The sequence below is a fragment of the Fundulus heteroclitus genome, chromosome 16 (genome assembly GCF_011125445.2).
Source record: "Fundulus heteroclitus isolate FHET01 chromosome 16, MU-UCD_Fhet_4.1, whole genome shotgun sequence".
Classification (NCBI taxonomy): domain Eukaryota; kingdom Metazoa; phylum Chordata; class Actinopteri; order Cyprinodontiformes; family Fundulidae; genus Fundulus; species Fundulus heteroclitus.
Genome location: NC_046376.1, coordinates 5117732 through 5142294, shown reverse-complemented (window position 1 = coordinate 5142294; position 24563 = coordinate 5117732). Strand labels below are relative to the sequence as shown.

Here is a 24563-nt window from a genome sequence, read left to right as displayed (position 1 = left end):
TCTGAGGGGTATGAGATGACAGGCCTTGGAAAAACGGTCGATTACTGTTAAAATGACTGTCATACCTTGAGACGAGGGAAGCCCGGTAACAAAGTCCAGGGCGATATGGGACCAGGGGCGCTCTGGGACAGGCAGAGGCTGAAGGAGACCCGCAGGTGGCCGGTTTGAGGGTTTGCTTTGAGCGCACACGGGACACGAGAGAACAAAATCCTTGACGTCTTGGGACATGGAGGGCCACCAGAACCGCCGGGACAAAAAGGAACGGGTTCGATGAATGCCTGGGTGAGCCGAGAATTTCTCTGAATGAGCCCACTGTAGTACTCGGGTACGAGCTGAGGAGGGGACATAGGTTCGGTTGGGGGGGCCGGTTCCAGGGTCTGGATCCGTGAGCTGGGCCTGGGAGATTACGTCCTGGATCTCCCACTGGAGGGCTCCAAAAACACAAGACGGGGGGATTATTGTTGCAGGTTCCTTCTCTGCGTCGGGAGGTGAGTAGAGGCGGGACAGAGCGTCTGGCTTCTGATTCTTCGAACCGGGGCGGTAGGAGATAGATAAATTAAACCGAGAGAAAAAAAGGGACCAGCGGGCTTGTCTGGGGTTTAGTCTCTTAGCTGTCTGAATGTAAGCCAGATTCTTATGGTCAGTCCAGATGAGGACGGGCTGCTCGGACCCCTCAAGCCAATGGCGCCATTCCTCCAGGGCAAGTTTGATTGCGAGCAGCTCTCTGTCGCCCACATCATAATTTCGTTCAGCGGGAGACAACCGTCGAGAGAAGAAAGCACAGGGGTGCAGTTTGTGATCCTGGTCGGAGCTCTGGGAAAGAATCGCGCCCACTCCTGTGTCCGAGGCGTCGATCTCGACCACAAACTGTTTCTTTGGATCGGGGTGGATGAGGATAGGTGCTTGGGAGAACCTTCTCTTGAGGTCCATGAACGCTGTATTCGCTTGCGGGTTCCAGGAGAAAGGTATCTTGACCGACGTGAGGGCGTGGAGAGGGGCGGCGATCTGGCTGTAACCCCGGATGAACCGACGATAAAAGTTGGCGAAGCCCAGGAATCGTTGGAGCTCCTTCCGGGTCTCGGGGACCGGCCAGTCGAGGACCGCCTTGATCTTCTCGGGGTCAGATCTGACTCTTCCCCCCTCCAAAATGAGGCCGAGGAAGGACACAGAGGGTTTGTGGAACTCACATTTTTCAGCTTTGACGAACAGCTTGTTCTCAAGCAGGCGTTGCAGGACCAGCCGAACATGATGCTGATGTTCTGTGGGATTGTTTGAATAAATGAGTATATCGTCAAGGTAAACAAAGACGAACACATTGAGGAAGTCTCGGAGGACGTCGTTGACCAGAGCCTGGAATACTGCTGGGGCGTTGCAAAGGCCGAACGGCATGACTTGGTACTCAAAGTGGCCCAGTGGAGTCTTGAAAGCTGTCTTCCACTCATCTCCCCGGCGGATCCGCACCAGGTGGTAAGCATTACGTAAGTCTAACTTAGTGAAGACCGTGGCTGACTGGACCGGTTCTAGGGCTGAGGAAAGGAGTGGGAGAGGATACTTATTCTTTACTGTGATGGCGTTTAACCCTCGATAATCGATACAGGGGCGTAGGGAACCGTCCTTCTTGGACACGAAGAAAAACCCTGCTCCTAAAGGGGAAGACGAGGTTCTGATCAGCCCGGCTGCTAACGACTCTTTGATATATTTCTCCAGGGCCTGGCGCTCAGCCTGGGAGATATTATAAAGGCGACTAGCCGGCAGCGGGGCACCTGGTAAAAGGTCTATAGCGCAGTCGTATGGCCGATGCGGCGGCAAGGAGCAAGCTTGCGTCTTATTGAAGACCTGCCTTAAGTCATAGTAACACTCGGGTACCAACTTTAAGAGCTCAGGATCTACCTGACTAAGTGGTTTCGCGGGAGTCTGACACGAAGGCACCGCAGACTGTAAGCAGACGGCGTGACAGTTGGACGACCAGGTCTCAACTCGCCGCTCTGCCCAATTTAGATGTGGGTTATGCTGCTGTAACCAGGGGAAACCTAAAACCAAGGGCGCGTGCTTAACAGGGAACACAAAAAAGACCAGCCGTTCTCTATGGTTCCCAGAAACGACCAACTCTAACGGCGTGGTTCTATGGGTAATCTTGGGCAGAACTCCACCATCTAGTGCTGAAACTTGGAGTGGAGAGGTAAGTGGGACGGTCTCAAAACCAGCCCGTTGAACAAAAGCTTGATCAATTAAATTAAAATCGCACCCTGAATCAACCAGAGCGGAAAACGAAAAAGTGTCTCGGAAAGAGACAATCGCAGCCCTTAAACAAAGTCGCGGAGGAGAAGTTAGTGTTTGCTTGGACTGGTCCGCCGGTCCCTCCGGAATGACCGGCGGACCTACTCTTTTGGCCGCTCTGGGCAGTTCTTAATAAAATGAGCGGCAGAGGCACAATACAAACACAGCTTGGAAGTCATCCGCTTCTCCCTTTCGTCAGGGGTTAACCGAACCCGGCCCAACTGCATGGGCTCCGGAGGGGGAAGCGGTGACTCGACCGGTCTAGGAAAGCTTCGCTCGGGAGGAGGCGGCCGGGAAGCGAGCGGACCCACGGGTCGGTTCCTGGACCGAACCCGGAGACGGTTATCAATTCGGATAGCCAAAGCGATAAACTCATTAAGAGTGGCAGGTTCCTGCTGACGCATCAACTCGTCCTTGAGGGACTCATCTAGTGCTTGAAAAAACACGGTTTTTAGCGCGCGCTGCTCCCATCCTGCCGCAGCGGCCACCGTGCGAAACTCAATAGCGAAGTCGGCGACGCGCCTGCCCCGCTGTCGGAGGGCTAAAAGTCGCCGAGAGTCCTGAACCTCATCAACTTCAGCTGCAAAAACTGTCTTAAACTCGGAAATAAACTCGTTAAAAGAGCAACCAAACTGCTGGCAATTAGGGAATCGGGTCTCTGCCCACTTAAGGGCTCGGCCGGTAAGCAGCCGTAAAATAAAAGAAATCTTCACGTCATCCTGGTCAAACAAGCGAGGGGAACGGTTAAAAACTAGGGCACATTGGAACAAAAATCCTCCGCAGTCACCACTGTCTCCGGAGAATTTCTCCGGAGCAGGGGAGGAGGCTTGGGGATCGGGCGGTGACGTCACCGGAAACACGACTGGCTCGGGAGCGGGAGTAGGAGGGGCTGGAGCGGCTGCCTGCTGGCTAGCATTTAGCATGGCCGTGAGTTGGTTAATTTGGCCGGCTAAACTCTGTATCTGGCCTTGCAGACCTACGACAGTGGATTCTAACCCACGGATCTGGTCTTGCTGGACCGCTAGCGCCCCACCGAGTGTGCCTGCTGAGTCGCTTTGGCCTGAGTGTTCTTCTGTCATGTTTGCCTTGAGATGTCGGGCCCACATGCAGAAACACACTCGGTAACGACAGGTAAGTTTTAAAAGGTTTATTGTTTACACAGGCGAGAATGCTAGTCGGCGAAGCTAATCTGCGGGCAGGAAGATACTCGGGCAGGAACTCGGGCGGCGGGGACCAGGTCGATCTGGAGGGAAGGGGAGAACGTTAATTCTGGGAAGGGAAAGCCCCAAGGAAAGTATTCAGGGAAACGTAAGCTTACCACGAGGTGCAAGAAACCCGACCGGGGAGGACGGCAGTGTGGACTCAGCTGAATGTTGGTCGTAGGTGTCCGGGCGGCTGAGAGCGGGGCGAGAGGTCCGAGCAGCACCGGAGGATTCAGGACAGCGGATGGAACCTGGGAGTCGTCGGGAGTGCGTCTCGTCCGAGAAGCAAGGCTCCACTCAAGATGAACGGGGAAATCCCAAGAGGCAGCACGAGTAGGACTGAGGAGCTCGAAGGAGGACGAAGGAGCACGAGGAGGTACCTGGGAGACACAAAGGGTAGCGGTTTAGCGAGGGAGCAAAGTCTAATGGCGTGAGGTCGAGGCTGGTAGGCATACCACAACGGTAACACTCAGGCATCCACCCGCTGTCCGAGTGCAGATCTTATAGTGCAGCTCCGGTGCTGCTGACGAGCTGCAGGTGCGCCTACTCCGCCCACCAGCCAACCGCGAACACCTGTGGACGAAGCAAAGATGGCAACAGGCTGCATGGCCCTGCCAGCTGAGTCCTGACAAAATGTAAATGGGTACATTTACAAACTCGAAGGTGAACTTCACTGATGTGATTTAGATCAACTTGAGTTAACTCAATAGATCAAAATCTTAATTGAAAAGAACTAAGGACTAATTTGAACTAAACCAAACTAAAAGGGCTGCAACCTGATACTCTAGTATCAGGCTCTAATAATAATAATAATAATAATAATAATAATAATAATAATAATAATAATACATTTTATTTCAAGCGCCTTTCAAAACACTCAAGGTCACTGTACATGTAAAAACAAAAGCCTGATACTAGAGCCTGATATTAAAACCTGATATTTAGTCAAAAGTCAGAGGTTAATCCAAAAGGGTAAAACCTTTTATTTATATATATATATATATATATATATATATATATATATATATATACACACACATATATATTAGGGCTGGGCAACGATTAAAATTTTTAATCGCGATTAATCGCATAATTTGCCCGATTAATCATGATTAATCGCATTGTATGCGCAAATTCCAAGAATGAATTCAAAAGTAGTGTAAAGAGCACTTTTATTTTAATGTTCTGCTGCCATATGAACAAAAGTGTTTGTAGCACTTTTGTAGCACTTATTTTATACTGGATCTTTTCAACCCAATTATTGAATTTAGTGCACTAGCTGATCTTTTCTTAATAAGAGAACAGCAAGCACTGCAGCCAAAATATGGCCTTTTTTGACCTGCTGTATATTAGCCAGTCCCTAAGCTTGATGTATCATGAAACTGTTGACCTTTTGGCTTTTGTGGTTTTTATTTTATTATTACAATTAAATAATAATAATAATAATAACAATAATGTTATGTTCAGTGTTTTTTTGCTAATCCACCTCTTATATATTTTAATCCTTATGTAATTTTGTCTGTGTTGTGTGCACCTGCCTGTTGCTTTAATTCTATAAATGTCCCCGTCGTGGGATAAAAAAAGGATTAGCTAATGTTATCTTAACTTAAATAACACTTTTTAATATATGTACTGGGTTCTTTCAAGGTCTTAATTACATTTTCTGTGTGGGCTCCAGTAACATATGATAGATAATATCTACTTTGAAAGTTAACATGAACTGCTGCTGAAGATGAACACTGATCTACCTGGATGTTCCATGGAGGACTGAAACGCCTCAGTCAGAGACGTCTGTGGGTCTGTCGGGGCAATGACAGAAGTTTCGTCTCCTCTCTCCGTTTCTGTGGCTCGACGTTTTCATGTTTTTTCACGTGCTTAGATAAATTTGTTGTGTTTCCACTGAAATGAACCGGCTTTTTACAAAACATACAGCTTGATTTAATTTAATTCAATTCAATTCAATTTTATTTATATAGCGCCAAATCATGAAACATGTCATCTCAAGGCACTTTACAAAGTCAAGTTCAATCATATTATACAGATTGGGTCAGATTATACAGATTGGTCAAAAATTTCCTATATAAGGAAACCAGTTGATTGCATCAAAGTCCCGACAAGCAGCATTCACTCCTGGGGAACCGTAGAGCCACAGGAAGAGTCATCTGCATTGTACATGGCTTTGCTGCAATCCCTCATACTGAGCAAGCATGAAGCGACAGTGGGAAGAAAAACCACCCATTAACGGGAAAAAAAACCTCCGGCAGAACCGGGCTCAGTATGAACGGTCATCTGCCTCGACCGACTGGGGTTACAGAAGACAGAACAGAGACACAACAAGAGAAACAAAAAAGCACAGAAGCACACATTGATCTAGTAATCTGTTCTACATTAGATGGTAGTAGCAGGTGAGCCGTCTTCTCTGGATGATGTCACAGTTAACAGAACGCCAGACCAGGTGTACCTACTATGAAGAGAAAAGAGAGAGAACAGAAAGTTAAAGCAGAAATGACAACACATAATGCATAATTGAAGAACAGTAGAACTCAATATAGTGAGAAAATTAGATCCTGATATACTCCAGTAACCTAAGCCTATAGCAGTAAAACTATAAAGGTAGCTGAGAGTAACATGAGTCACTAGTTATAATTTTTGTCAAAAAGAAAAGTTTTAAGCCTAGTCTTAAAAGTAGACAGGGTGTCTGCCTCACGGACCAAAACTGGGAGTTGGTTCCACAGGAGAGGAGCCTGATAGCTAAAGGATCTGCCTCCCATTCTACTTTTAGAGACTCTAGGAACCACCAGCAGACCTGCAGTCTGAGAGCGAAGTGCTCTGTTAGGAACATACAGGGTAATCAGAGCTCTGATATATGATGGAGCTTGATTATTAAGGGCTTTATACGTTAGAAGAAGAATTTTAAATTCTATTCTTGATTTAACAGGAAGCCAATGAAGGGAAGCTAAAATTGGAGAAATATGATCCCTCTTGTTGATTTTCATCAGAACTCTTGCTGCAGCATTTTGGATCAGCTGAAGGCTTTGAACTGCATTTTGTGGACTTCCTGATAGTAAAGAATTACAATAGTCCAGCCTTGAAGTAACAAATGCATGGACCAGTTTTTCAGCATCACTCCTGGACAGAATGTTTCTAATTTTGGCGATATTCCGGAGGTGAAAAAAGGAAACTCTGGAAACCTGTTTAATATGGGATTTAAATGACATGTCTTGGTCAAAAATAACACCAAGATTTTTTACTTTATTACCAGAGGCCAGGTTAATGCCACCCAGATTAAGTGATTGGTTAAGAAGTTTATTTTTTGAGGACTCTGGCCCAAAGATTAAAACTTCGGTCTTGTCAGAATTTAGATGCAGGAATATTATTATTATTTTACGGTATTAAAATAAAGCCAAACGGTGCTACTTCCCCTGTTCACGTTTTTTCGCTGCTGTGGTCTCTCTCAGCTGTTTGTGTGTTAAGTTTGTGTGAGAGCTGAGTGGGCGGGCCAGGCTGAGCCTGCGTGCTGATTGGCTGGCGCCGCTGAGCCATGTACGAGAGGGGAGGGGGAGCACCAGAGTGCCGTGACACAGCGCGCTGCAGTCAGCGTGCGTGCTGACTGACACTGACTGAAAGCATGTGAGCAACATGCGTTAATGCGCGATAAAATAAATATCGCCGTTAATAGTCTAATGAATTAACGCGAAATTAACGCGAAATTAACGCGTTAACTTGCCCAGCCCTAATATATATATATGTATATATATATATATATATATATATATATATGTACTCTTTTTGTTATTACTCTGTAATTACCACACAAAGGTGTTACACAGCACCAATAATTGCCGTGGCTCTGATGATTGGCACCAATCATCAGATGCCGGGAGGTTGCACCTGCATGGATGATTGGCTCCAATGGCTCCATGTATGAGATTAGGATCACAGACTGAATTATCCACTCCACATTGATAATATTCAGGGCAGAAGCAGAAAGTGAATCCAAAGTCAGATCTTCGGTCATACAAAGTAAGCATTTCATCAGGCAGAGGTTTCCAGAAGGCCTTGGGCGGGAGGCGAATACAGGATCTAGGCTTTGAGTTGGTAGCAGGAGGCCAACTCCAGGCAGAGGTACTCAGACAGGGACAGAGGCAGGCATGCTGGGTCAGGAGACAAGGCAGGAGGTCAATGTCCAGGATTCAGAAGCCAACTGGAGAATCAGACACATGCAAGACAGGCAAGAGAATCACAGTAACGAGACAGGCCGAGAACAGACACGCAAATTAAGGAACGCTGTATGGTTTGCTTACACAAAAGACTTCCAAGAATATGGGAGTAACACACTGAGAGAGACTGGTACAAACAGTGCTTACCCAGGTGCAGCGACTCCACTTTTTTGGAGATGCCACAGGTGTAACTGCAAGTCCCAATGCCCTATCTGTCCCCTTGTAAATAAATAACCGTTTTCATGCCAAAATATTTTTTTAACCCCTTAAACAAGGATAGACATGGTATTAAGCATTTAAATTTAAACTAATTTTACATTTTAGAGACATAAAAAGACAACAAATAAGCATTAAAGTACGGTTTATGGGCTGGGTTCTGCAATATTAGAAGATGAGTATAAAACTCATCTTTAGAACCAATCTCTGGTCAAAATGGTCATCTGTAGCCAACATTTCGAAGAAATGTTGGCTACAGATGACGTGTTTTTTCTCTGGCCAGAAGTTCGATGGCAAATCCTCCCTCTTCACCGTGGTAATCATTCAAAACAACCTATCATGAATTGGAAAGGTGAAAAAATGTTTTTTCCACTTTTACCCGATGTATTGGAACATCCAACTGCCATGCACATGAGCATTGTTGCTTCAACAATAGCTCTCGAATATTTCAATAGTGAAGTCCTCTCCGAAATAATTGTTGCTGATCGCAGGTGTGTACAACAGTTCCTATTGAATTAGGTTGTAAAGCGCGTAGAACGCCCTAGGCTCACCGCGATGTTACATCACAGGATGTAATGTCAGGCGGCCATTTTTGCCACCCACATACACAGTGATCCAGACAACAATGTATGCTTTTATTCTCTTATTGATTAACGCTAAATTCATTAAATCACCACAAACGTATTAGTTTTAGTTATAGCTAATGATCCCCTGATTTCCCTTGTTGACCGGACTTCCCTTTTAAAGTAAACTTTTATTTTAGAAAACCTCTCTTGATCAAGATGACTTAATACATTACAGACTATATCTAATCCATCCATCCATCCATTTTCCAAACCGCTTAATCCCTCATGGGGTCGCGGGGGTTGCTGGTGCCTATCTCCAGCGTTCACTGGGCGAGAGGCGGGGTACACCCTGGACAGGTCGCCAGTCTGTCGCAGGGCAACACAGAGAGACAAACAGGACAAACAACCATTCACACCTAAGGACAATTTGGAGAGGCCAATTAACCTAACAGTCATGTTTTTGGACTGTGGGAGGAAGCCGGAGTACCCGGAGAGAACCCACGCATGCACAGGGAGAACATGCAAACTCCATGCAGAAAGACCCAAGGGTGTACTTGAACCCAGGACCTTCTTGCTGCAAGGCAACAGCGCTACCCACTGCGCCACTGTGCAGCGCTATCTAATCTTCCTTTCTTATCTAAAATTCTGGAGAAAGTAGTTGCTAATCAAGTATGTGAACATTTACAAGGTAATAACCTATGGAAGAGTCAGGCTTCAGAGGTCATCATAGCTCTGGGGAATGTCACCAATGATATTCTCATGGGCTGACACAATGGAGTTGTGTCTCTACTTGTCTTGTTTGATCACAGGTCTGCATTTGATACAAGTTAATCACAATGTTCTCTTAGAAAGATGCGAACACACTGTAGTGATGTAGGGAAAAGCATTAGGCTGGTTTAAATATCTGTCAGATTCCAGTTGTTCATGGTAATAATAAATCTTCAAACTCTAGGGTCAATTTTGGAGTACCACAGTCTCAAGTCCTCGGGCCTATTCTCTTTATTGCTTTAACGCTTCCGAATGATACAATTATCAGACAGCATGGGAATAATTTTCACCTTTAAGCTGATGACACTCAGCAATATTTATCCTGATGAATCCAATCAATTACTTAGACTACAGGAATGTCTTGATGACATCAAAACCTGAATGAATAGAGTCGTTAAAAATAAATGTCTTAATCAATCATTTAATCTAGATGGCCTTTAGTAGTGATGGGTCGATGAGGCGTCATGAAGCGTTTCGACACATTAGCAAACTGTATTGATACTGTGTCGATACTGTGTCACTGAATACTGACACCTGCTGGACCTTAAAAATCCCTACAGGCAACCTAGTTGACAGACTTAACTGATACTGATTTGATGACCCAGTATACACAATAATACAGTTTAAGTCATTGTATGTTGCATTGTATGTTTTTATATTTTCATTTGAATTTGAAATATCTTAGATTTTTTTAGATACAGCCAATAAATAATGTTAACCTGTATCATAACGTAATAACCTCTAAGTAAACCTGTTGTGAATGAAGATGATTGTGGACTGGCATTTATTTTTATTTTTTTTACAAATTATTATTCAAAAAAAGAAGCTGTTTCAACGTTTTGATATTGAGTCTGTTACGCTTTTTTGATATCAGTTTTACAGCTGTAGAAAACAGCCGCTCACATGGCACACATGATGCTGGTTTGCAGAGAAATTGTAATGAAAGATGGAAGAGGCTTTGACAGCCTGTCTTTTGTTTTTTCAGTATATCATAGGATCCTGGGACCCTCTGCCAAGTATCTGTGCACCTCCTGGGTGGCATCAGCTGTGGCACAATGAGGGAACGCTCTCAGTTCTGAACAATATCTTTGTGCTGCGCTTAATTTTTATGCCAACGGCAGCTTTTTAATAACGTAGGAGACGCAGAAAATCTTTCAGAGGCAACTGTATGTTGTGCTGTCAGAAATGTTACTCAGTTACAGTTTAAAGGTGTTCCAGAATGAAAGCAATAATTTATTCTGTATCAAATGTTGGCACTTCAAGCTCTAATTTTCCATTCCATATAGCCTATATGGTTAATATAAGGTGAGGTTGGCACAAATCAAACACCTACAAGACAATCAGTGTCAATTAATTTTTAGAAGGATTGGTGAACAACGGCAAAAAGATGAACATATCAGATCAGTTATTTCAATAACACCCACCATCTCGTCATTAATTGCATGTGTTGAATATAGCCAATTAATGCTTTAGTTGACTGGACTTCATCAAGATTTGCTGCCATGTCCTTTCAATGCTTTTAGTAATCAATCCCCCCCGACACACACACATACTCACCTTTTTGTGTTGAACGAGTGAAGTGTGAGAAAACAGCTTTAATTCTCCATCACATGACTATTATATTGCGCATGCATGGACTTTTCAACAATTTTCTCTTGCGGTTTTCAGCAGCAACAGCATTGTTTCTTATGGTTTAAAATTGTCCATATGCCTTCTTTAAAGATTTCTAATTCTACTCGCAGGATATGCGCACTTCCAAGCTTATTTCCTGCCGTTGCCATGGTGAATCACGTTATTTGCTTTCCATTGATCGGGCTTTTTTTCATGCTTGTGCTCACGTTCAACTCATGGTTGATTGGATGCTCTTGTGCTTATTTGCCTGACTTATGTCATCTGTTCTGAAAGCAGAAACGCTGAGCATGACAGAGTGGTGTAGGACTACTCAGAGTAGCAGCTTTCTACTCATTGTAGATCAGCCGTATTTTCTGAAACAACGCTCAGAACAAAGACACACAGCGCAACCTGCCCAACCATAAAGGCGTCTGCCCAACCCATCAATCAGTGGTGCGCTCCGATCAGCACCTGGCGCTCACAGAGCAGGGCCATGGTATACAATCTCACCAGAGTTGCAAAATGGTAAAATGGTAAAATAACATGGTTTATTATTATTTTGTTTACAGTTCAGCTTGTATATTATTTACTGCGCAGCATAGCTTTGCTGTGCGCGCTGAATCCAGATGCTGTGCGCGAATGCACACGTGCAGCTTAGAGGGAACACTGCTTATAAACACAGTTTGGCGCGTCAGAGTCAGTTCGAAACAGTTCCTGTATCGGTCACATGACTTTCCCATAGTGATACGTGCTTCGACACGTATCGACACAGGTTTTGCTCTGTGAGCTCGACACATGCGCCGAGGCATCGGTGTTGCCGGACCCATCACTAGCCTTTAGCAATAAAGTAAAATAAAAACAGTTTTATAGTTCAGCAGTTTAACAGTCTGATGGCGACAGGGAAAAAGCTTTTGCAGAATCTGGTGGACCTGCAGCGGATGCTGCCGAATCTCTTCCCAGAAGGCAGCAGGGAGAACAGTCTATGGTGGGAGTGTGAGGGGTCACTGATGTTATGCCATGATAGTGATCTCAGATTGAATCCTGAACAGTGGATGATTCAACAAAGAAAGTCCACTCCTGCTGCAAAGGATAAGGGGGGGCCAGGAGAAGCCTTCCTCTCCCCCTCTCTCGCTCGTCCCTTCTTCTCGGCAGGAGGTCAGCTGTGACCACCTCCTCACAGATAAAAGACACAGCACACCTCTGCCCGCTCTCTTCTCTTCAGCACTCTTCTACAGACCACCTCTCCAGGACAAGGGAGAGGGCCTGAACCATGGGGCCATATGGCCTCATCTGCTGGAACATCTGAAAGATTGCCTGGGCCAACAACACTTGATCTAGGGTCTGCTAGATTCGACTGCCTGCTTCAGCAGAGGACCTGACTGAATCCGGACAAACAACATGTCCGGGCAAATACAGAGCTAAGTTGCAGTCCTAACTTCACAATCAGATGCAGGGAAAAAAATCCGGCATCTGAAACAGCTCTGTGTATTTTTCCTCAGCCTGTACAGGGAAGTGAACACCAATGGAGCTGAAGGCTGGATGCTGAGGAAAACCCCTGCTCATCGAACTGCAGCCGGTTAAGAGAACGTGCTCACACCAGGTGTGTGTCTCATTCTGCCTACTTCCGTCAGTGCACTGCTGATGTGCACTGACCACTTACTGCCGTAGTGCCCACTTTTGACCGTTAGTAGTGTTCCAAATGGAACACTTATGTTAAAACACTTACCGGAAATGACGGCATGACGTGACGAACGCAACACACGTGACCGCAAATTTTTCAGACGCCAAAAAGACCGCCAAAAATATATGCCGGCGTTTTATTTTATAAAAACAACAATGGGTTACGTTCACAGCATGTTGAAATTAACGCAGGATCCTCCAAATATTGGCTGAACATGAGGTGTATTTGTGTATTTTACAAACACCTATCATGCACAAATTGCAGTGCAGCAGTTACCTTTTCATAACAGTCAGGAGCAGTTCCTTGCATTAAGTTGATGAATTACTAAATGTACACAGCAGGTTCACAGACGTTTAACCATTTCATGTCACAATTACTAAATGTTTTTTTCAGTGCCTATATAAATGTTATGCAGGACAGTGACAGTAAGCTGCTAGTTATTTTACCATCAGTAGGCTACTTCAGTGTGCTCCAAGTGGATAAACAAAAAAAAGCTCTATCAATATAAGACTTCACAAATATATATAAATTTGTGCTCAAAATGTTATGTTATCTTTACACTAACATACACCAAGCAATAGGCAACAGAATAGACAGGCCTATTGATGTTCTATCATGTACTAATTCTGATTAATTAAGAAAAGACAAGGAAAACACAGTAACAGAACCAGATCTTAACTTTATTTTAAACAAAAAAATTTAAACAACAAAACATAATTAACATAATTAATTCACTTTCCTCTTCCCACTCACAGCGTCCTCTCAGCCCCAGAAAGTACTGCCAAATAAATGCCACAGTGCCAGTGTTGGCACTATACTTTGATGGCCACAGCGACATGAGGGTTGACTATCGCCTTTCAAGGGTGTCATTCAACGCACTGATGGATCTGTTGGGCAGGGAATGCGACCATGGCTGGGGCCCAGAAATCGACACCCTGATCTTTCTTTTCTGGCTTGCCACTCCCTCCTACCGTGTTGTTGCCAGGGCCTTTGCCATGCCCCGGGCAACTATTCACCGGGCAGTCCACAGGGTGAGTGGGAAGATCGCCGCTCTTCTTTATCGGGTGGTCCGACATCCCACCGCAGAAGAGCTCCCTAGCCTCGGGGGTAGCTTTGCCCGTCTGGCCAGATCCGCAGCCTTCAACCGTGTGGTTGGTGTCATCGATGGCTGTCACGTCAGGGTGAAGCCCCCAGCACAAGATGCTGCCTGTTATTTTAACAGGAAGCTCTTTTATTCCATCCAGCTGCAGGCCATCTGTGATAACGTGGGGAAGTTCCTCGATGTGTTCGTGGGGTCAGGAGGGCACGAAGACCAGCACCAGCACCTCCAGGAGCCGTCTCTGGTGCAGAGCAGAGACAGAGGATGGCAATGGCATGTTATTTCCCTGACCATGATTACATTTAAAAATGTAAAATGCATGATTGAATAAATTACATGACCATTGTATGATTGTGTTGATTTCATCTGGCATGTTAAAAAACAAAACAAATCTGAATAAATTACGACCATTCTGCAAAATCAATGTTTAATGTTGAACACATTAGATTTTGCAGAATGGTCGTAATTTATTCAGATTTGTTTTGTAACATTGAGAGGTAAATATATTGTGTACTTCTTATTAGTTTGATAAAGTGTTTATTTTAACATAAACCATTACTTTCTGGCTCAGTAGACATGTTAAAGATTTTGAAAAACATTCCATATAGGAAGAAAGCTAAAAAACACACAAATTACAGATATATTTTTAACAACTACTGAACTGAATTCACAAACTTTGTTTTGTTCCCTACTAAAATAAACTATAAATCAGTGCCAACTCTTTTTCACAGCTATGGTCCGGCCGCAACAGTTTTTATTGGTTCCGCTATCGGGACGAAACCAATAATGGTTACATTGAGCCGTTCGGTAAATAAAAAAAAAAAAAAAAATATATATATATATATATATATATATATATATAACTCACCTTGCCCGTCAATAGTATACGTGATATCCAGCATTACAACGGCACAACACTGTATTCACCAGCCCATAATCTAAAATAGTCACAAAGCCAGTTTCATAACTTACTAGCGTTCACACAGATAACGTGCTCGTCCCAATGGATGGCTTATTACTGCTGTTATTTAAAATTAACACGATAGAGTTCACATGTCTAATGTGCTCGTCTCAATGGCTGGCTTAACGTGCTAGGTAGCTAGGTAGCATTAACATGTAACTTACGCTAATTAACTCGCCAAATGATTATATCAGCTTCTGTCAGTGAGGGACATGTAAGTGATGCGTTAGACGAGAGTACAATGCCTCGTATTACCACCATTACTTACATTTATATGATTGCGGTGTCGCAGCTCCGGCTGTCTCGGCTGAATTGTCCGCCATTATTTTCAAAATGGAAAAATCTTCCCGACGTCCTTAGCCCCTCCCTTTCCGCTTTGTAGTCAAGATGGCGTCCGTTTAGTGCGAGTAGGGTCCATCGTTACGCACTGCATTTTGTGACCGTTTTTAGGGGGTCATCCGGGTACTTTCAGTGCACTGACTTTTTGTGTTATCCACACTACCTACTTAAAACTAAGTGTTTGAAGTGTAGAAGTAGGCGGATTGAGACACACCCCAGGCCTCCGACCCAACCACGGCGTTAGCCACATGCTGCTGTAAGGCTAATGCTAGCCTTACAAGAGCCAAGCGCTAGCCCGCTAGCGCTAACCAACAACTTCCTCCTTCAACGCCCCTTCCGTGAATGGCCAAACTGAACAGAATTGAAAAGGACAGGTTTGGGCAGCGGGCTGAGGGTGAAGTAAAAGGTTTATTGGCAAAATGTTTCGTAAACCGTGGTGTTTAGAACGAAGGGCTAACCGGTAGGTCGCGCTAGCTAACAGGATATTAGCCTTGCTAACATCCGGTTTCGGACCCCTAAAAAGGAGTCCGTTTTAAAGCGTAGAGCGTAAATGTTCTGCTCTGCCATCCTCCGATGGTGTTATAAGCCTTATTCCCGCATCAATATGGTATATTAATGTCGGTTTTCAAGGCAATTTCGACAGCTTTATGTTGTAACCTCTTAGCCACCGAGTTGCCACAGCGACCCCATGCACCCGGAGGGAGAATCGCATTTGTAGCGACTTGCATCCAAAAAGCCAAGCAGTCGCTGAGAGGCTGAGGTATGAGTGTATGATTGTATGACGCGCTGTACCAAACAAAAATCCGCTGCAATCCAGATGCGTCTTGACGAGTTTATTGAAAAAGGTTGTCCAACTTAATCCAGTAATCCAATAATAATAACGTGCGCAAAGTAAAAAAAAAATCACAGTGTAGGCAGCGTAACAGCGGTCAACAAAAGATACGGCTTCCCCGTAACTCACCCTCTCTCCAGTTAGGCTACTTTCCCCCGTGCCTGTGCACCTGTCGTAAAATTAGTTCAATGTTACCGCCCCCACTTACTGTGACAAGAAATTAAACAAAAGTAATGAAATATAATAACCCAAGTAACCCAAATATAAACCATCAAATTATATTACTTAACATTACATAAATCAGATTGAATATAATAATAATAATAATAATAATAATAATAATAATAATAATAATAATAAAACACCTTCATGGCTCCTACACACCAGCCCCTAATTATTACCTAATAATTACACACAATAGGAGTCGTGAAATAATTAAACTAAACAAAATATGTAATCACATTACATTCTTCTTCTTTTTCATTTTCATGATTTTGTGAGAAGTCAGTCGGTAGGGCCAGAGGTTACCAGCACATAGCCCTGTGATCTGTGTTCACCACAGTCACTATTAGTCAAGCGTCACAAGTAAAGTCAGACGTCTAGTCAGAGGTCTAGGCCTTGTCATCTGCAACAGCTGCCCCACCTCCAGGATCGGCCTCCTGAAGCAGACATATCTTGGTTATAGGCCGGTTCAGGCAGCTACTCTTAGTCTTGATGCGCACCTGACGCACAAAGCCCCTTTGGTCTGGAAAGGTTTGTAGGACTCGTCCTACGACCCAAGAGTTCCGAGGTACTGTACTGTCCATTACGAGCACCAGATCTCCAGGGACAAGGTTTCGCTTCACTCCTGACCATCTCTGCCGCTCCTGCAATTGAGGTAAGTACTCCTTAACCCATCTCTTCCAGAACAGGTCTGACATGTACTGTACCTGCTTCCACCTCCTGCGTGCGTACATGTCGGCTTCCTGGAAGACTCCTGGTGGCAAAGATTGTAATGCCTTCAAAAGCAGCAGATGATTAGGTGTCAATGGTTCCAGGTCATGAGGATCCATGGAAGCTTTCGTTATCGGTTGGCCATTGATACTGGCTTCCACTTCACAGAGAACTGTGTGAAGACCTTCTTCATACAAATTTTGCACATTCAAGGTGGAGTTGAGGACTTTACGGACTGATCGAATCAACCTCTCCCAAGAACCACCATGATGGCTCCCAGCTGGGGGATTAAATGTCCATTTTATCCCTTTCTGAAGGAGGACATCATTGATCTGCATCTGATTCCACTGCTCAATGGGTGATTTCAGTTCTTGTTCTGCTCCTCTGAAATTAGTCCCATTATCTGAGCGCAATTCCCGTACTTGACCACGTCTTGCTATAAAGCGCCTGAGAGCATTTATGAAGGCATCGGTGTCGAGTGAAGGTGCCACCTCAATGTGGATTGCTCTTATGGCCATGCAAGTAAAAATTACTCCATACCTCTTCACTACACTTCTTCTGCTTCTCACCTCGAAAGGTCCAAAGTAGTCCACTCCTACCCGAGTAAATGGAGGTTCATCTGGAGTCACCCTTTCAGATGGTAAGTCTGCCATCAGCTGAGAGACTGGCTGAGCATTCAAACGTCGACAGCTCACACACTTTGACAGAACACTCCTAATGGCTGTACTAGCTCCTGAGATCCAATATTTCTCACGCAGCTTGGACAACATGTGGTTTCGCCCGCTATGTCCCACTTCTTGATGGACGTGTCTCAGCAGAAGGGTTGAGATATGCAAATCTTTTGCCAGTATTACGGGATGCTTAGCTTCTGCTGGCATAGATGACCTGCTGAGCCGGCCACCAACTCTCAAAATCCCATCTTCCAATAGTGGGCAGAGCGTGTAGATGTGGCTGTGAACCTTGACACTTTTGCCTTTTTCTAGCATGGCGAATTCTTCTGGAAACCTTCTCCTTTGACTAAACTTAATGATTTCCATCTCTGATTTCTCCAACTCCTCCACTGATAGACAACCTGAAAGAGTCTTTTGCTTGAATGTTTCCATATCCCTCTCAAATGAACGCCGTTGTTGTTCTTCATCCAATCTTGATTGTGCAAGAGCCACATTCAACTGTCTCCTCTTCTGACAGAGAGATGAGAGCCAAGTCTTGAATCTCAAGATCCAGGCTACAGACTTTTTCAGACGGATCCAAGAGCTGAAGTGGTGGATCATGCAAGATACTGCATCAGCCTCCTCACTGGCCTGTACAGCATTTACTGTGGTTTCCTTCTTGACCTCAGGGTCATCTGCTGTTAGTCGATGAATATCCTCGGGGTTGACAGGCCACTCATCCTCTGGTTGAAGGAGAAAACGAGGCCCGGACACCCATGTTGCATCCTTGAGAAATGCATCACTTTTCACACCCCTGGAGGCGATATCGGCTGGATTACTTGCTGTTCCAACATACCTCCACTGAGAGGGTTGTGAAGCCTTGCGAATTTATGTGACTCTGTTGGCAACAAAGACTTTGAACCTGGATGTTTCATTCCTGATGTATTTGAGCACCGAAGTGCTATCGGTCCAAAACACAGAGTCTTGAAGTTGCATATGCAGCTCTTTCCTCCACAAGATGTCAATGCGACTGGCCATGGTGGCAGCGATAAGCTCAATTCGGGGGATGGTAGCAGGTTTCAATGGTGCCACCCTCGCCTTTTCCATGATGAACGCACTGTGCACCTGTGTTTGTGCATTTCGTGACAGTAAGTAAGTCACTGTTCCATAGCCATCCTCGCTTGCATCACAGAAATGATGTAATTGTGCTGTAGACACTTCACCAAAATCTGATGGTTTCAGACACCTCATGATGTTACATTTCTCCAAATGACAGAGTTCATCCAGCCAGTTTGTCCACTCCTGAGCCACAGTCTGGGGTATGACATCGTCCCAGCCGAGTGCTCTCCTACACAGATCCCTTAAGATCTTCTTGGCAGACAAGACGACAGGACTCACCATCCCAAGAGGATCATAAATGGAGCTAACCGTAGAGAGGATTCCTCTCCTAGTGAGTGGTCTGTCCTTAATAACAATCTTGAACTTAAAAGTATCAGACTGAATGCACCACTCCACACCAAGCACTCTCTCCACGGGTGGCGACTCCTGGTCCATGTTCCACAATTTCATATCTTTGGCTCTGTGCTCTTCAGGTATTGCATTTAGGACATCACGCCTATTGCTTATCCACTTTGTGAGTCGAAACCCACCTTTGGCACAGATTGCGATGAGCTCATGATAAAGATATACAGCTTTTTCCTCCGAAGCCACGGATACTAGACAGTCATCCACGTAAAAGCTATGTAGAACTTTATCCATTGCTTCTTCGCTGAATTGTTCTTTGTTGTCCTCTGCGCATTTCCTGAGGGCAAAATTGGCACAACTGAGAGAGGACGTTGCCCCAAAGAGATGCACCAGCATCCTGAAGTCCACATGTTCTTGACTTAAGTCTCCAGCAGGCCACCAGAGGAACCTCAAGAGGTCAGCATCCTCAGGTGGTATCCTGACCTGGTGAAACATCGCCTCCACGTCCGCCATGATGACGACTGGTTCCTTCCTGAACCTGCTCATCACTCCAATCAGTGAACTTGTGAGGTCTGGGCCCTGTAAGAGTTGGGCATTAAGTGATGTTCCTTGGAAACTAGCTCCACAGTCAAAAACAACCCTGATCTTCTTCTTCGTAGGATGGTAAACACCTTGATGCGGGATGTACCAAACCCTGCCATCATTACGTTCCAAATCCTCTTCAGGCACCCTTTCTGCATAGCCTTTGACAACTAGATCTTCCATGAAGGCCTTATAGTCAGCATGAAATGATGAATCCTTCTGAAGCCTCTTCTTCAGATGTAAGGCACGCTGCTCAATGATCTTCTTATTATTTGGCATACTAATGTCCTTATTCCTCAATGGCAGGTTGATCTGATAATGACCATTAACCTGTTTCACTGAACTTGTAACCAGCTCCATGAACTTTTGTTCCTCTCTTGACATGGCAGGCTGTTCCTCCCTGCTGCATTCAGGGAAGTCTGCCTTAAACTGCTGCTGCCAAAGTTCATCCAAAGTCACAACTGACACCCTGTTCACGGTTAACTCTGGCTGCTCACTGCCACCGTCTTCATCCAGAGGCCCATTTACTGTCCAGCCCAGCATTGTTCTGATTGCATAGGGTCCATCTCCTACACTACGAATCACTTGCAAGGGTTCCAAGGCTTTGGAGACATTTGTCCCAATCAACAGCTCAATCCCTGCATCAATCTCAGGCAAGTGAACATGTTTCAAATAAGGCCATTTCTGAATATCACTCTGTTTTGGAATGTTTCTCTTGTGAACAGGCATGTGTGATTGCGTGTAAGCTTTAGGCAGCTCACAGAAATGCTCCCCAGTCAAGCCGGCCACTTCCAGTCCTGGCACCATATAGCTGCTCACCACTTTCTCTTGGCCCATCGTCCGTAGGAGAATATGGACCTTCTTTCCTGGAACACTAAGTTTTTCCCTTAGTGCCTCTGTACAGAACACGGCCGTACTTCCCGGGTCCAAGAAAGCATAGGTGGTGACAATCTTATCGCCCTTCTTGGACTTAACTTGCACTGGAACTATTGGAAGTTTGCAGTCGTAATCACCAGCCCCTGTAAGCCCACTTGACATCAGGGCACTGTCGACGGACACCTCTGATTTCCTCTCAGCTAGTTCCGGATCCTTGTCCTTTTCCTTTTGTGGAATGTGAAGAACAGTTGGATGTTTGAGACCACATTTTGCACAGGAAATCCGTTTTCTGCAAACTTTGCTCATGTGTCCAATACACAAACAGCCAAAGCAGACACCCTTCTCTCTTAAGAAGCCTAACCTCTCTTTGTGTGCCTTCTTCCCCAACTGTGGACACAAATCCAAAAAATGTCCTTCTCCACAACAAATGCATGTTCTCCTCGCAAACTCCACATGCTCATTTCCTCTAGTGCCAGGCTGAGTCTTGTGTATCACAGGAGCTACAGCGGTAGCAAAGCTGGTTCCCTTAATTCCAGAACGAGTTTGTGGATTTGGCTTGTTCACTCCTCTATAAGTTGTCAGTGATGGAGCGTCCTGGGTCAACACTGGGTCAGTTAGAACCCGCACTTGTTTCTCTATGAAAGTTGTGAGGTCAATGAATGTAGCTCTCTGGCTGCACTTATCCTGTAGTTCACAGGCTGCAGAACGCCACTTGTCTCGGAATTTGTAGGGTAACTTTTTTATGATGGTTAGCATGTTAGCAGGTATGTCCAGTTCCTGCATGTATTGCACCTCTTCCATAACGTTACAGCAACCTCTGAGAAAAAGGCTATAATCACGAAGAGCTTTTGCATCTTCATTCTTGATTGGCGGCCATGAAAGAGCTTTTTCCATGTAAGCATATGAAATCCTCTGCTCATTTCCAAACTGCTCTTTTAACAACACTTTTGCTTTAGCATATCCTCTCTCAGGATCCATATGCTGGCAACTTCTGATCAATTCTTTGGGGAGACCCCTTGTGTGCTGTTCCAAGAAATACAGTCTGTCACTGTGATTTGCAGTGTTCCTTTCCACACTGTTCTTGAAGGCCTTCACAAACGCATGATATTTTAATGGATCACCGTCAAAGATTGGTATCTCCCTCTTTGGCAAAGATGAAAGACACTGCTGCTGCACCAACAGTGATGTTATTTCATTTTGTTTGCTCATAATGCCAAGCACATTGCTTTGATCTTTATTTGGAACAATATTTAAGGCATCTCCATCTTGCGTTTGTATCCCTTCTCGAGTACTGTGATTCACTGCATATAAATTGGTTCCATGTGAATGAATTAACTGAGATGGATTTCTCTCCTTAGGTCTTGTTCCTGCATCCAGATCAGCATGGTTGATTTCATGTTGTGACCTTTGTGGTACAAATGACTTTGCTTTAGTATTAGGGAGCAGTTTTTGTCCTTTTGCCAGATAGGAGTTCATTCCATCTGAGCACTTCGAAACAGAGGTTCTCTCACTCAAGATGCTCCGAGACTTGAGCACATCCAATTTTGCCATGTTTGCCGCAATTTCTTCATCCAACTTAAATTGTTCTTTCCTTTTACGCAACCGTTCCTCCTCCTCTTCCAGTTCATGTTTATCTTTTAATAATTTTTGTCTTGTCCTTAAAGCTGCCAAGTCAGCCTCTGCTTTGAGACGTGCAGAAGAAATACTGGAAGCAACAGACTCTCTTCCTGTGGCAGAGTTTCGTGATTTGGACACCCTGCTTCCCACATTTGACACACTGTCATTTGGTTTAACATCGTCTTGTAGCTCATCTGCATCAATGACTAAGGCATCCTGTTGCTGAGTTTCATCAGGTATTGGAAGCAACTCCTGTTTATTCATTTCACCATAATCAGTTTGATCATGTAACTCAAGCAATTCATCTGGCTCAATCAACCATTGCTCAACACGCCTTTGAAATGTGTTGCTATAGGTCATGATGTTAGAAAACCATTCATTTTGGATCTTCTGTTGCTCTTCAGGGAGTAAAGGAATCAGCAGGTCATGTGACTTGATGGCATTTTCACACTGATCAATTAAACTCTCCAAAAGAGATTGTACTTGTGAAACATTTTCCTTATTTTTCATTAATGTTTTCATTTGTTGTATGAACCCTTTAACTTTATCCACACTCTTTCTCCTTTTATTTTGAAGCGTTTCGATTTTGTTTGCCAAAGCCTTTGCTGTGGGCTTAGATTGCCTTTTCTCACTCTCCATTTCAGAACTTGAAACACCCTTTTGACTCATTTTCTTTTTTTTTTTTTTGCGTCTTTTTTTCAGTTACATCTTAATAAATATGCAAACATGTTCAAAACACGTCATGCAGTAGCAAAGCAGCGGCAATTTCAATGAGACAAAGCAGATCTTCAATGTAGCATGGGTGTAGGCTGCAATGCGTCCAAACACTTCCACGTATCCAGAAACGTCACGCACATTAGCAGAGCAGCGGCAATTTCAAAGGGACAAAGCGAAGATTCATCTGACAGTGCGGAGATATTACAGCACCGAATCCACACAATCATTGCCAGCGATCGGTATGACAACTCAAACGGTGTTTAATCCAACAATGTCCCCAATGGACAAACAGCATATGCGTGCCGCATTCCTTCCAATGTACAGCTTAATGTACATAAACACCAGCCAGCCTACCTGGCTTTTGAGTCCTCCGAGGCTGTGGCTTAATGATCGAAAGTCGGTCCAGTCTTCCTTCCTTTATCTCCGATGATCCTTTCTTCCATTTGGTCCTTGAAACGTCCGCAGTTGCTTTCCTAATGTCGCCTTTTGTTGACAAAAGTGTAGCGACTTGCATCCAAAAAGCCAAGCAGTCGCTGAGAGGCTGAGGTATGAGTGTATGATTGTATGACGCGCTGTACCAAACAAAAATCCGCTGCAATCCAGATGCGTCTTGACGAGTTTATTGAAAAAGGTTGTCCAACTTAATCCAGTAATCCAATAATAATAACGTGCGCAAAGTAAAAAAAAAAATCACAGTGTAGGCAGCGTAACAGCGGTCAACAAAAGATACGGCTTCCCCGTAACTCACCCTCTCTCCAGTTAGGCTACTTTCCCCCGTGCCTGTGCACCTGTCGTAAAATTAGTTCAATGTTACCGCCCCCACTTACTGTGACAAGAAATTAAACAAAAGTAATGAAATATAATAACCCAAGTAACCCAAATATAAACCATCAAATTATATTACTTAACATTACATAAATCAGATTGAATATAATAATAATAATAATAATAATAATAATAATAATAATAAAACACCTTCATGGCTCCTACAGCATTAACAAACTCGGTCGTTTCTGAATTAAATGATTTTACAGGACAAACGGTCCTCAGAATATTATTTTAACAAATAATGTTTTGTTTGACTTGGGCTTTGCATTGTGAATGGATTGAAATACATGGCAAATGTTTTAACTCCATTCCATGTTTTTGTTAATCAGATCTGCAGTGAACCAGGAGTCACTGAAGTATTCTGATTATGATCAACCACTTTTGTTTGTCTTTTGTTTGTTTTTGCATGTAAATAGTTCCTTAGCTTAGCTTCTTTTTATCTTCATTTTGCTTAGTGGTTTAGTTAAGTTTCACTAGCCTAGTAGAGAGGCTAGTGAAGTAATCGAAATCTAGTAATGGAAATATTGTGTTAATTCAGGTAAACAGCATTACATAGTGATGTTCTCTGGATGTTCATTTTATTTCTGTTATTAAATTCTTGAACTTGAAATGAAGCTGTCACTCTTTTATTCTATGTGTGTGCAGGTTTTGCTGTTAAAAGATCGCTAGTGCTCGAATTCATCCCTTTCAACCATTGTCTTGATATCAGCTTAAGAGCTGATCATCACCAGACAATACTTAACAGACAGAGAGTTATTTATGAAACATTAAATAACTTTTAACAGTGTATAATTGCACAACACTGATGATGTTACGGGCTCGGGACACACAGCGCTAAGATGAAATGTCCTTAATGGAGGGAAGAGGAGCCCCGATGATCCCTTCTGCTGTCCTCACTACTCTTCTCACGTTCTTCCAGTCGGAGGCACTGCAGCCTCAACACCACACAGAGAGACAGATGGTCAGAATGCTCTCAATGGTGCTTCTGTAGAAGGTGGTGAGGATGGGCGGTGGCAGGTGGGCTCTCCTCATCCTCTGCAGGTAGTACAAGCGCTTCTGTGCCCTTTTCACCAGTGACGTGGTGTTCACAGACCAGGTGAGGTTGTCCGTGATGTGGCAACCTT

The 24563-nt window shown here is 44.3% G+C and overlaps 1 protein-coding gene and 1 long non-coding RNA gene across 2 annotated transcripts; one reads left to right on the top strand and one right to left on the bottom strand.

Annotated features, from left to right (window-relative positions):
* Window positions 1-1838: 1838 nt before the first annotated feature.
* LOC105927982 (retrotransposon-derived protein PEG10) lies at window positions 1839-4111 on the bottom strand. The gene is made up of 3 exons (XM_036148642.1): window positions 3935-4111; window positions 3596-3859; window positions 1839-3520 (listed from the first exon to the last, which is right to left on the bottom strand). The coding sequence occupies exon 3, from the start codon at window positions 3381-3383 to the stop codon at window positions 2379-2381; it is 1005 nt and encodes a 334-aa protein (XP_036004535.1). The 5' UTR covers window positions 3384-3520; window positions 3596-3859; window positions 3935-4111; the 3' UTR covers window positions 1839-2378.
* A 7739-nt stretch (window positions 4112-11850) lies between these two features.
* Window positions 11851-15653, top strand: LOC118566473. Its single transcript, XR_004933045.1, has 2 exons — window positions 11851-12460; window positions 15160-15653. It is a non-coding gene; the product is annotated as an uncharacterized LOC118566473 (long non-coding RNA).
* Window positions 15654-24563: the final 8910 nt, after the last annotated feature.